Here is a 13,983-nt window from a genome sequence, read left to right as displayed (position 1 = left end):
GAAGCAGTTTAAAATTAGAATAAAAATGCTTCCTAAAATCATCAGTGAAATATTCTCATATGGGTGTGAAGGCAGGCTTGTGCAAACCTTAAGAATTAATTCAAAATGAAATGTTTTCCTTAAAGCAGGTTTTAACTACATTGTTCTGGCTCACTTTGTCTGTTCCTGGTTCTCGAATAAGGACTTTATTGATAGTATAGGGAGTGACTGTGCAATAAATACTGATAATCCATCTAAAGCAGGGAGGAACTCTGTCTTGGACAGGAGAAATCCACCTGTGGATGCACTGAAGTTGATTTGAGTGGGTTTTGTTCCTGTTTTCTGGGTGTCGCAGTTGATAAGCCAAATTCTACCTTCTGCTTTGCTCATGCTTGCCCATGGCTAGCAGGAGGTCTGTGTCTTTCCATCCTCTCCTGACACCTTATACAGAAAGAATTTCAGCTCACTGCTTTGCTTCAGTCCAACAGTGCAGCCTCCAAATAGGATTAGGATTTGGCAGAAATCTTTTGGGGTGCTTGTACTGCAGCTTCTGCTGTGATTGCAGCAGTTTGGGGCTGTTTGGATGAGATGTGAGCCAGCATGGTTGGCTGCTGGTGCAGGAAAAGTGAACAAAAATGATGGTTGATATTGGATGGTGAACCTGCCCAGTGGATGGGTAACTGCTGTGACCTAGACTGCTCCTTCATGTATCTGAACCAGCTAATTTAGTGAATATTTAGGAATCTCTGCCTTATGCAGCAATCACAGCAGGGGCTGGTGGTTGTATTTGCCATAAGGATTATTACTTGGACTCCACTAGTAAACTCTAGATATTCCTGTGATGCTTATGCTGTAAATAGGAGTTTATCCTCCCTCTTCCACCAGAGAAGAGAGCTCTTAGACTGTCTACTGTTGAATCTCAAAAGCCTCAACTCCTAATAACCAGTACAATCTAATTTAGATCAGTAGTATGAAAAGTCATTAGTTCAGGTAGTAAAAGTCCTCAATTAGACAAGAAATTTGCTTTCCCAAGAATGTAAGTATCTGAGCTCTTCCAGACAGCTACTACCCATCTCAAAATTTATGCACTTTTATGCATGCCATAGAACTGCCCTTTTAATATCAATTCAAAAATAAGCACAGAGAAATAGTTGCCAGAGAGGAAATTTATGGTATTGGTTTGAGAACAAAAGACTAGGTGCTGCTTCCCAGCAAGAGGAGTGAATAAATTGTGCTGTTGGCAACCTGTCAGTGTCACAGCCTCTGTCCAGCAGCAGCCTCCAGATGTAATGAGAGTTCTGTTCAAGTGGAGCTCTAACTTTCAAATATCGTCTAAGGAAATTCAAGGTAAAAGTTACAATTTCCACAAGTTATTTTTATTTATTTGTTTATTTATTGACCTTTGGAATTGGTGTGTTTCTAGTTTGGCGTCTGGTTTTGGTCATGTATTGGGTAGAAAGGAGTAGGATGAAAGGAGTAGGACTCAAGAAACAGCTTGTTGTGATTTAACGTTAGCAAATGTGGCAGCTTGTATTTCTAGTTGCACCTATCTTCATCATGAAAAATTGTATATCAGAGTTGACCAAACTTAGAAGTTGTAAATGCAAGATGAAAAATAAGTTTGACTTGTAACACTAAAGTCCCAGGGCTGTTTGGTGAGAGCATTTCATTGGGATTTTGGCAAAGCTGAGTGGGGGAATTAAATGGATAGACTACATTACCATTATGTGGATTTGAGTGTATCACAACCCCAGAATAGAATTTTATTTTTTTAATTACCTTTTAAGTATTTTTGTGCTCTAAGTTCATTATATTGTTAAGGTGGTTAATAAAAATCACTTCAGCTTGGATAAAGCAGGGAGAAAACAAAGTGGCAATGAAAAAATGAAAAGAAGCTGAGGGAATTGTTCTCGCATATATACCTGAGAGCTTTTCATCAACTACTTCAATGAAGAAAATGTTATTACAGAAAAATATCCCACTTTTCTGCCTATTCCTTGTTTTGCAAACACTGACTTTAATCAAGCTTTTTTTTTTTTTTTTTTTAAGGTTTGTCCTTTCAAGGAAAAGAAAGCAACCTGACATCTTACTGTTTTTTTCTAAAAGGGGAAAAAAATAAAAGCAAACCATTTCTTACATAGCTGTAAACATCCTCAGAGCCCTAGGTGAATTCACTCCTGACCTTTCTTTGTTTTCTGTGGGTAGGGGAGGCAAAGGATGAAGGAGGTGCTCAGTGAGCATCGCTATCGTGTTCTACAACACAACCTGACAGGCAGCAGCCATGAGGTGTGTGCTGCTCTTCGTATTGTTCTTCCAAAAGAGTTGTGTTGGGGGAATGCTTTTTCTGTGTGTGTGTGTGTGTGTGCATGCCAAAGAAGGGATTTTTCTTCTATTTGTGGAAGTGTGATTTAAGAGGCTCTAATACTGTTCATGGGTTGAAGGTCTAGTGTAGAAGTGTGATTTCAGTCCCTCTGAAATGCCAGGAAAAAAAGTCATCTATTGCAAGTGTAAGTATCTTGAGGCTCATAGCATGTAAAACTAATCAGACTAAAAAAATAAATAAATAAGGGAACCTGAAGGAGGAAAACCATGTCACAGGTCATTCAAGGAGGGAAGTCAAAACAGATCCCTGGAAGTACAAAATTTGTATGTTAAATTGTGTCATCTGTACAGCAAGAACAGCCTAACAGGAACGGGGAAGTGCCTGGTTATTAAAACAGATTCACCCTATGGTTGCTACAACATTTAGTTAGCAGAGCTGACACCTTTCCATGTAAAGACTAGGGAAAAATGTTTCTGTACAGCTTTATTACACTCTGAACTATATCAGAGAATATTCAGTGGGAAACAGAGCCAAGGCCTATGGACAGACTTGATGTTATGGTTTCTGGCAATTCTAGACATGACTAAAATGAAGTTGGACATGAAAGAAAGACATAAAACAGCAGTGTTTAGCTGGTGTGTTTGTATAATACAAACATGTCTGAATTTATCTTGAAAAACATCCCAGTGCCAGCGGCCATATTAAAGATGGCTTTCCTTTCCCTCAAGAAGGCTTGTAGGAGGAAGGAAGTGAGTTTTATTTATTTTATTAATTTATTTGTTTGTTTTTCACACTGGCTTGTGGTCAGTAAGTGTGTACTTAACAGTCACTTACTGACTGTGAGTGTAAGCATATCCTAGGTCCTGCAATTAGCACAGACTCTGTAATGAAGGGAACCATAGAGAAATCACAATGTCATCTGCTCCACATTGCACAGCATGTAAATACCACTTCAGATTTTTGTTACTTCCCTAAAAAGTATTGCCTGTTGTCTACTGCGGTGTATGTGTGATTGCTTCATGTATATGATTTTTATCCCATTAGCAAAATCATACCAGACTGGTGATATTTCTCTCATTTCTAAAGGGTTTATTCACAGATGTTGAATAATGACTCTTTTATGGTTATACACTGATTATTTTTAGTCCTCAAAAATGGACATCAGGTTTTTGGAGGTTTTTGCATTATATTCTTCTGTGTGGCTGAAATTTCCCTGTGGGCTGGTTGTTTGCACCCGTAGCTGAGGTCCTGGTGCTGTCATTTCAGTGGCTCCATGAGGGTGCCTGGCTGTCATCATAGCAGGGAAATGAGGCTTTGGGGTTAGGGTTTTTTCCTAGTTTTGTTATAAATTCTCAGTCTGACTTGAGGCCATTCATCATGTTAAGAAAAGGTTTTAGCTGTTCCTGTCAAAACAGTGACATCAATTATGTTACCCATACATCATCCCGGCATTAAGGCTTTATCAGAGCTGTGGTTCCTAGTATTTGCTCCAGATGTCAGTGCTATGATGTTCCTCAAAACCAAGGCTCTGCTACTCTGTATTCAAGTAACCTGAGGTGTGTTTGCTGATTTCAACACATTCTCCATTTATTGAAGGTGTGGCTCTCTTTCTGTCTTTTTCACAAATAAGTCTGTCTGCAGGTGGTCAGAGTATGTGCATGACTGGTAAAGGACCAGTTAAACTGGTAAAGGACCAGTAGTTCATTCTCCTCAAGGACCCTATTAAGCAGCTGCTAACCTGCTTTATGCATGTTTTTTAAAATTATTATTTTTTTAATTGTTTTGCAAAAGCGGTGATCCAGCACCACACAGCATTGAGCCTTGTGATTAATTCCCCCAGCTCCCACAGCTGAGTGGGACTTCTGGAAGGACTCTGCCTCTCACAGGGTCAGCCCAGGGACGTGCCTCTTGCCTGAGGCTGCTTGTGACAGTGGGACACGCCAGCTTGTTGGCAGAAGGTAGCTGTGCATTTCACTCCTGCTGGCTGTTCATGTTTCTCAACACACATTATCCCTGCAAATGTCAGAGGGACACGCCGTAGGCTTCCTGCACTGTTGACGTCAGTGTCACTGCACACAGCTCACTGGTGGCTTTGTGCAAACTCCAGCCATAGCAATGTCTGCGTGGTGACTTCTTGGAGGAGTGACCCATCAAGGCTTGTTGATCTTTGGCTCGTCTTGGGTGTTAACTCTTAGTGATCATTCCCAGCAAGCTCCCTTCAGTCTCTGGGCTGTCAGTATGTTTCATGAATGCATATGTAACCTTCAAACAAGCCCAAGTAATACTAGTATTGTTAAGGGAGCAATTATCCGGTGACCCAGACCTTGTGCTCCAGTGACCTACTACTCTTTTTTTTTTTTTTTAACAGCTCGTGCTTTTCTTTTAGTTTATACATCCCTTTTAAGGACACTTCATCCAGATTATTAGTCTGTGTTACTGGCGCTGTGTGTAGTCTAATGAAGCAACAACAACTAAGGTGACAAGTGTCTCATACAGATTAATGAGGTCTTCAGTCAAGGTGACTGCCCACTGTGGAAAGACTATCAAGCTGAATCACTTACCTCCTATACATGATTTTTACTAATGTCTTTTTAATAGGAGAATAAAAGAAAAATCTAGAGAATGAAAATATAAGGGGATCATAGTTGTTTGAAGGGACCCATGTTTAAATTGATCTGACAATTCTTAAAAGTGATTATTCATTTGCAGATATTTAGGAAACAGTTAAATTGCTTGAATTAGCAGCCAGCGCTTCTAGAACCAGATAAATTTATATAGTGCTGCTACATCTGCAATTATAGGCTAGCTTGTCAATGGTTACTTTCTCGATCTTTGGGATTTTTCTTAATCTTCGGATTTATTTATTTTATTTACTTGCTACATAGTTGTACAGTCTCAGCTTAGTTTTGGATGTAGTTCTATAGCTATGCATCACATTATGCATAACTAGTAGTGGTTATAGACTGTCCTTTCAAAAAGCATTTAATTTTTGTTCTTTAGAGATGATCTGTTCCTTAAAGCTGTAAGCTGAGGGATCTTGCTGTCTCCATTATTAAGGCTTCAATTTTTAGATAGTGGAAAAGTGTTTTAATTCTTTCTGGTAGTGTAATACTTTGAGGTAGCTGGAGCTTTCTGTATGTTATTCATTTTATCTTTTTACCATTTAATACTCTAACCCCATTCAGAAAACATTTCAGACTGCATGTCATGTACATGTATATTATTAATGGCAGTATTGACTTAAAAGATCAACTTTAAAAGATGACTTGCTGTTTTACAAGAAAACCATCATAAAGACTAATGTGCTTTCTCTTTGTACATCTACTTTTCTACCTACTTTTCTATAATGATCAAGTCAAATGTCACTGGATTATTATCCTTGCTCTGAGAAACTGTGTAATTACATATCCTGATAAAGGCATGTTCTTTTTATGTTGGGGAGTAGATATACTGATGTTGCATTACCTGCATATGCAGAATGATTAATTCCTGATGTTAACATAGAGATCGCCTATGGTTAGGCAATAACAGCATGCTTTTTTTCTTTTTTTTTTTTTTTTTTTGTAAGAGTTATTCCACTATTTATAAAAGCTGCATGAAACAATGTAAATTGTTGATGTTTATGAGAAGAATTGTTTATGAAAGTAAATATTTTCCCCTCACCCCTCTATCATCATGACTAAGATACTTTAACACTTTAAATTGTATTTTCTTTCCTATAAACCTTTTTTTCCCCTCCTTTCTTCCCCCAACCCTGACATTATGTAGTTGATTTAATTCACTAGATTGCTTTCCTCAAGCTCTAACTTGAGTTCATTTTGTTATGTGGTGACCACAGTTATGGATGACGCTCCCCCTGGCACTCAGGAGTACATTATGTTACGGCAAGATTCGATCCAATCTGCGGAATTAAAGAAAAAAGAGTCCCCTTTTCGTGCTAAGTGTCACGAAATCTTCTGCTGTCCACTGAAGCAAGTGCACCTCAAAGAGAACACAGAGCCGGAAGGTTTGTGGCACTATGGATCCATGTTCTGTTTGTTTCTATTATTTTTCCATGTATGTCCCTAGAATGTGCTGTGTGTTTTCCAGCCTGTGTCAGTGCAGTGCAACTGATGCAGGAAGCGTGATGCACTCCATGTCCCCCTTTGCTTGCCTGTTAGTGTCTGATTCAGCTATCACGGGACACTATATACAAGCTATGTACTAGATGAGAAGTAAAATGACGCTGCTTTTTCTTAAATAAAGTTTGTTTGTTTCAGCTCTCATCATTACACACTGCCCTTTTTTTGGCTGCCAAAAGTTGCTTGCTACTTAAACAGCATCAATTCCAAGTCGGTTCTTTGCAGTAACGTTTCTGAAGCTGCACTTTGCTGAAAATAATGGCACTTAGGCTCAGATTCGGCTTGTCCCCAACACCTTTCACTCCATAAGGCTTCTGCATAGCGCTAGAGAATGCTCATGACAGCTGTACTTCAGTAAAGCAGGATGAAGTTTGTATGTAATGCACGCCTGGTTGCATTTTGGAAAATGAAATGCATGCAGAGCAGAAAAAATAAGCAGAATGTTTTCTTTTTCAGATAAAGCAAAGGTATGTTTTTTTCTAATGCTGTGTTAACTAATATGAAATTATTAATGAGGTATCAATATCTTTAACTTGTTAGTCCAGTGCATTTAGCTATTTTTTATTATATTTAAAGAAATATTTTCTTTATTGTTCCTTATGTGTTTTTCATTACTGCCTCCATATTCCACATGGTAAGGCTTCTACTTTTTGCAAAAGCTTCAGTATCTGCCAAGACAAGCAATGCTACTGCTGGTAGATGTATTTTAAGATGAAATATTTTGGGGAGATCTGTGTTTTTATTAAAAAAACAAAACAAAAAAAAATACCACTAAAATGGAATTTCTCATCTCACCAGAAATATTCAGTCTGACACAAACACTGGTGTAAGCTGTGGGGAGAGATTTTTTTTTGTTTGTTACAGTGATGTTGCAGCTGAATTTTAAAATTGGGTTTTGAAAACGTGACATCTAATTCTTCTCAGTTCTGGGGCTGACTTGGGTTTTGATTTTGTAATTCTGAATTCAAAAAATTAAAGCTGAATCCCATAGCAGTCTTCTGGATTAACAAATATAATGAATTTCCTGTCAGCTGTCAGGATTTCTGTTTGTGAGTAAATTATGAGCCCAGAACTGCTCATGTAAAGATCTCTAGGAAGATGATGACAACTGAGCTGCTAGAGGTGCTCAGCAAAACTGGCAAATGATATTTTGTAAATTGAAGGTTCTGCATGAACTGTGAAGTAAAGGGTATTCTGTATCAAACAGATTTGGGCTCTAAAGTTGACCTCATTGACCCATATACTGTATTTCACATCTCCTTTGTGCTCATATGGAACTCCAGCAGAAGCTGGTGGTTATTTCAGTGGGACTTACTACTTACTGACAGCTGGATTTCTCCTAGTGACTAGCTCTTAGCTACTATCATTTTCAGTGGATGAAACAAGTTACATACTAATGGCGTGTTCAAGAGGAAAACACAGGAAGTGGATTTGTGCAAGGCATTTTATCTCCAGACTGTGAGTCTCCTGGGGACATGGTTTGGTTCAACACTGAGAATTTCAGGATCTGTTGGGAGAAGCTTGCAAGGTACAGGCTCAAAGTGAAGACCTAGAGAGCATCAGTTCTGCTGAATTGTTGCCTGAAAGCCAACAGTTGTTCTTAGATTCTCCATAAATCTCCATACTCTCTATCCCCAGCAGCTGTTACTCCTTCCTCCATGGCATATGGTATTGTTAATCATTCTTACTGAAAATGTTTCGTTTTAAGAGGAACACTTTCCATCTTTTACTGCAGTATACGAGGATGAATGTTTCTTCCCCTTCCCTCCTTTAGCCCTCCTTCTCTCCTCCAGGAATTTTGCATCACTAGACAAGGCAGAAGAAGCCACGGCCACTTGCCCCACAATCAGCTGACTTTATGGGAATTCATACAGATATTATTTGAATGGAATTTTTATGTTGTGTGATTTCTACAGATGTTTCTGTGAAAGACACTTTTAACATAAGCAAAATACTTGTTTAAGAGTACTTTTAGTCTCTCCTGCAGCTCAGATTGCCTAGGGTCTTTTTCTTTGAAATCTGCAAATGGTTTGGCAATGGTGTTAGACCCCCCTGAAAGGCTGACGTGTGTCATCCTTAGAGGTTCATTGGCATGAAGCTGAAAAAGTATGAGTATGAAATGATATAAACTGAGCTATCAGTGTAAACACAAAACCAGTCTGTTGAAGTCAATGGAACAGCTGGAAGAAACCCTATCTGAACACCTTCTAGTGAGAACCCAACAGTCAACAGCTCAGTTGTGCCATGTGGATGAATGATAAAAAGAAAAAAGTTTAAACCTGTTATCATAATATAATTTTCACATTTTTAAAGGTATGGGAAGGTAGCAATTATGAAACTTCCATAATGGCATTTTAATTAGATTATGTGAAACATTGCAGACTTGAAAGACTCTGCAGTGAATATAAAAATGTACATTTTTCTTCTTTACCTGCTGAGTAATGACATAGGAACACAAAGTAAATCCTGCATGTTTCTAGCATTACAACTCATCTAAATATTTTATTTAGATGATAGATTTTTTCTCTATGCTTTTTAACCACACTTTCACACAAGGTGAGTGCTTGGGCCATCTCATATATCACTTCAGCATTTGTATCAGCTAAGCATGTATGATGATGTCAGGTAAAAGATTTTCCTGGCTTTTTGTGGGAGTGTTTGGAGAATACTCTACTATGTGCTGAAACACTTAAACAGCACCTCATTCTAGTATTTGAAATAGGTTACCCAACAGATTTATTTCTAGTATCTCAGACTCATTTCTAAAAACAAAATAGATCCTTATTTCCTAAATTAACTTGTCTTGGTTTCTTCTCTTCCTGATGCCCAACCTGCCTGCAGACAGTCTCAACATTTTTCACAACACCCCTGTGCCTCAAATACACCCAGAACAATACTCAAATACGCAGCAAAAAAGATTGGGGCCTTGTATATTCGATATCAACCTGCAGGACATATAACTGTTCTTGGTCCAGTAACTATGGCAAACACAGTCTCCTTTTACATCTATTAGTTAAAATAGAAGAACGATGGGAAATTAAATATATATATATATATATATTATCTTTCCAAAACGTGGAAGTTTCCATTTGTGCCCCATGCCAGTTGGGTGACATCTGGATTGCTCTTCACATAGGAAGCTGCATTTCCAAATGCTGTGAAAAACTCTGGACTAAGTTAAAAGATGAACTTATGCTTCATTCTGCATCATTTCAGCTCAGTTTTCTTAAAGTCATTCTATGGTTTACAAATGCTGTGGATCTCTCAAATGCAATAAAACAAGAGGAGCTGACATCCTTACCTGGATGCGAGGTCCTGTGGGCATTGAGCATTGTTTACAGTTACATTGAAGCTGTAGCAAAATACAGGGTGTTTTTGTAGCTTCCCTTAAGCCAGGAATACACTGCTAGCAGGAGAAGGGCCATCTGAAGTACATTTTGCAGCTATTTGTTCTCTTAAATAGTTTAAACATAAGCTGCTGCTATCTGTATAAAACATGGTTACATAAAAAGAAGTCTGCTCCTGGAAAACTGATTTGAGTTGTATTATTACATCCAGAGGAGAGAAAATAATGAGAGAAATGTTTTTTTAAAAACACCCATTGGTTAGTCACAGTCACATAATCAAGAGCCTTGGCCTTTTGCCCACAGTTCTGTTTTCATGTTGTTTTTTTTTTTTTCTACTTTTTTTTTTTTTGATAACATTTATTCTCCCTCCAGGCATGCATAACCTTTTTACACAAAAAAACAGGCAAGCATGGCAAAACCTGTAGTGGGGAAGGGGACAGGGAAATCTGGGATAGCAGCTGGCAATGAGTAAAGGCAGCTTTCCTCAACCAACAGGAAATCTGATTAGATAGAAAATGTTAAGGATGCTAATGTGAAACAAGCAGCTTCACGGTTGCCCTTGACAATGGCTTGTTATCTTCATCCCTAGCAATGGGATGACTGGCAGAGCTGGTCCCGGGGGCGAGGAGAAGGTAGGACACTTGAGCACATTATGTGGGAGGCTGGCTTTTCTGCCTGCTCCATGTGCACACGCTGTTTTGTCACCAGCAGAAATTCAGAGCCTTTATGTTGTCATATTGAATGTCCCTTTGGGGCTCCAGGCATTGTGTCAACACTGATAGTACTGTTACTTGGCACGCTAATTATACACTTTTCTTCTAGACCAAATCAGGCCTATTAGCCCAGCTCCCTGATTCGCTTGTGTTAATACATGTGTATTTCTGCATTTTAGAAAATTAAAGAAAGGGGAGGAGAACCTGTATTTGGAATCATGGAGAACTGTAAGACACTTTTAACTTCATATATTGTTCAGATCTGTAAAAGGCTTTGTATTCCAGTGGAGAATAATAGAGATGAGCAATATGAAATGTAGGTACGGCACTCTGTGCTGATCATGTCTGAGATGTTCAGAGCCAGAAAGCTTAGCCATGAGACACCACTGAGGAGGTTCAGGATCTGTGCTGTGGGTGTGTTCAACCTCGGATTTAAGCTGGACCAACAGCTGCCTGAAAGGGGCTCGCTGGTTCAATAAATAACAGCTCCTGTTATGTTAAGTTTCTAAATAGGATCCCATTATGAGGGTTATGCTGACTTGATTTTAATTGATCACATTTTTTAGTCTTCCAAGCTGATTTTCATCATGTCTTCATCTTTCAGAAGGTGTAAAGGCTTTCTGAGGTGAAAAGTGAAGACTTGCTTTCCCATTTTCCCAGGCTCTTGCCCGTAGGAGTATATAACTCTTTCCTTCTGCAGATAAGTAGTCTTGCCTGGAGCAGTTCAGCCCTGGGATGGAGTAAGGGAGGACAGACAGTCTGCTATTGCTTCATGTTGGGCCCTGCAGCCCTCAGTGCTCTCATCATCACCCTTTCCCTCAGCAAAGCCACCTTCTTCCTCCCAGTAGGAGGACTGAGCTCCTCTCAACCCTCCTTCATAGAACGTGAGGTTTTCACCCTGCCTTGCTCCTGAGTTCTGGCATTGGCAAAAAGAAACAATGTGCAGTGCCTGAACCTTGTCCAATATCAAATGAAAATAAGCTCTGAATTCTGTCTCTCTGGAGTTGCTGCAGCTATGGGATCATATCTGTTATGAAGAATGATCTAGAAGAAGTGACAGAGACCACAAAAGCCAAAGGTCTAAAGCTGCGGCAGTTAATATGGCTTTTCCCCCAAGAAAAAGCAACTTTGGCTTGAGTGACTAAGTGACAACCTTCTATTTCAGGGCATTGGGAGGAAGTGGTGACAACAGCACTCTTATTTTCTTCAGATGCTTAGTACATAAAGCAGAACAGCTCCGTTCTGTGAGTGGCTGAGCCCTCTTGCCCTGATCCTCCAAAGCCTTTAAGCACATGATTAACTTTAAACATTTGAGTGCTCCCAGCAGAGTCAAAGGGGATGGGATGTATTTAATGAGCTTACCTGAACATAGTCTGGGCCTGCCTTGGGTTCAGGCTCAGAGAATGCAAATCCAGAGTAATTCCACCAAAATCCAAGATTTACTCAATATTTACTTGTCTGCAAATGAGATCAGAGCCCCATTGTAGTTTAATTTTATTTATTTTTTTCTTACTCTTTTAGGAATTTATATGGTCCTTATTGCTACAACCATTCTTGCTTGAACATGCTTATCCTCATGATACTCTTGTGAAGTAGGAAAGTTCAATGCTTCCAGTTAGAAAGAGGGAATTGAAAGGTCTGATCCTCAAAGCTATTTGGACATCTCATCTGTGTTAGTATCAATAACACCTCCTACTGAATCGGCTGAGTGTTAAGTACTTAACTATTCATCTTTTGAAGTTTTGGGAGTGTGACATGCCCAGCTTTTGGACTGTTCTTTTGACTGCTGGACATATTCTTTAGTGCCCAGGTGTTTCCTGATGTCTGTAAAACACAGTCAAATTTCAGTGTTGATTTCAGTTAGTGCTGATTTTCCAGCATCCTTTCCACCTGATTTCTTGGTGACTGTCCTCATTGAGTAATCAAATGGATGGTCCCAAATCTACAGATAACAGATAGATCAGGAAGGCATCAAAAGTTGAGGAGTCCTCACAATACTTCTGTCTGCCACCTCACCTGGCCACAAGTACCAAGTTGGAAATTAAGTGCTTTTGGTTCTGAGTTTTCCTGGTGAAACAACACAAATGTGCAGTTCTAATTGTGACGTTAGCCAAATTCACACTCTGTAGTGTCAGAGAAGGTTAACTAAGTAATGGCATTAAGAGTAGCCATAGAGCTTTTATTTCAAGACCGTGGATTCTAATTCTCAGACTGGAGCTGCCCTTACTGCCGAGCAGGTCATGACAACCTAAAGAGAATTCTTACCTACCTGTGCGCTCTTAGGGGTAAATCTTTTATCTATGACATTTGCTATTTTGCTCTAATCTCAGAATAAATATTCATTATGGAGACAGTATCTGACACTTAGCATATCTAAAGTAGGATATTTAGACCAAATGAGTCACACAGATGTGCTTTTCTCATCTCATCTTTTAAAGGACTCTTTGAGAGCTTCAAAGAGTGCTCCTTTTATGGAGGAAGGCCTTTGTCTTGTAACATTTACATTCCATGATTCTCCTGAGAAAGCATCAGACCGCACTTCAAACTGTCCTCATTTTAAATAAGATGTTATAGTTCTTTATTAATAATAAAAGATCTTTGTACCTTATTCAACTACATGGTCCATCATAATTATTGAACGACCTTTTATCAGTGGTAATGGCTGTAATATTTGAATATTGGCTTTTGGATGGGGAGCATACTAGTTTTTCATGCTGTTCTAGGTGAGTAAAACTCCAGAAACAAATTGTTAAACTTTTTGTCTTCCACTGCAAAGCTTCTTTTCCCAGGATAATCACTTACAAAAGCATTTAAGCATGTCTACACAGTGCAGTGGAGCATACTACAGAGATCCCCAAGCTGATGTCCTGTATCTATACAGCACAGTGCACCAACATGCAACAGTAATAGTTTTCTCGGTGAAAACTATCTTAAGTTGCTCACAGTGTTATGTTGCAGCGGGTCTGTGGTTTCCAGTTCCAGGGTTAGCACAGCTGATACCTAACTGAGGTTTCTGCTCTTTGTTCTATCAGTTTGGACATTCAGTAACAGATACGTCTGAATGCACAAAAGTGAAGCCAAAACAAATGTCGAGGTCTATCAGAAAGCCTAACAGGCTCCATACGTCTAGGATTGTCTGGAGAAGAAAAGTTCTCTGTTAGCATCAAAGCCTGATGACTCATCTTGCTCACTGGGAAGGAGATAGAGGTTACCTTCAAAAGATGTTCATAAAGAGGTTAAGACTAGGGTATACAGTGATATAGAGGAGGTATAAATAGGAACCCACAGGTTGACATAATGCAGGCAAAAGAACAGAGCTTATCCCTTTGAGCACATTCACTAGAAGATAAGATCAGGTCTTTGTCCAAACTGTGTTATTGCGTGATGCGTATTTGTATTCAAAATAAATAGTGGAGCATTCCTGGTGTTCAATACAATGTAGTTCTTCGACATTGGCACTTAGATACTTGCTGGGGTCCACTTTTGGTGCTCTCAAAAAT

The 13,983-nt window shown here is 39.1% G+C and overlaps 1 protein-coding gene across 2 annotated transcripts in view; it reads left to right on the top strand.

The window, feature by feature from the left end:
- Positions 1-13,983, top strand: part of FGF13 (fibroblast growth factor 13) — a gene marked incomplete at its 5' end in the record, with an annotated part of 231,016 nt that overhangs the window by 115,510 nt on the left and 101,523 nt on the right. For both annotated transcript variants that reach the window (XM_084294044.1, XM_084294046.1), the window contains one exon: positions 6,141-6,308. In XM_084294044.1, coding sequence (XP_084150170.1) covers positions 6,141-6,308 — 168 coding nt within the window. The remainder of the gene's footprint in view (positions 1-6,140; positions 6,309-13,983) is intronic.

Source organism: Netta rufina, assembly GCF_964035555.1.
Source record: "Netta rufina genome assembly, chromosome: 12".
NCBI lineage: Eukaryota > Metazoa > Chordata > Aves > Anseriformes > Anatidae > Netta > Netta rufina.
The sequence above is the reverse complement of the archived record's forward strand: the minus strand, read 5'-3'. Positions and strand labels throughout refer to the sequence as shown.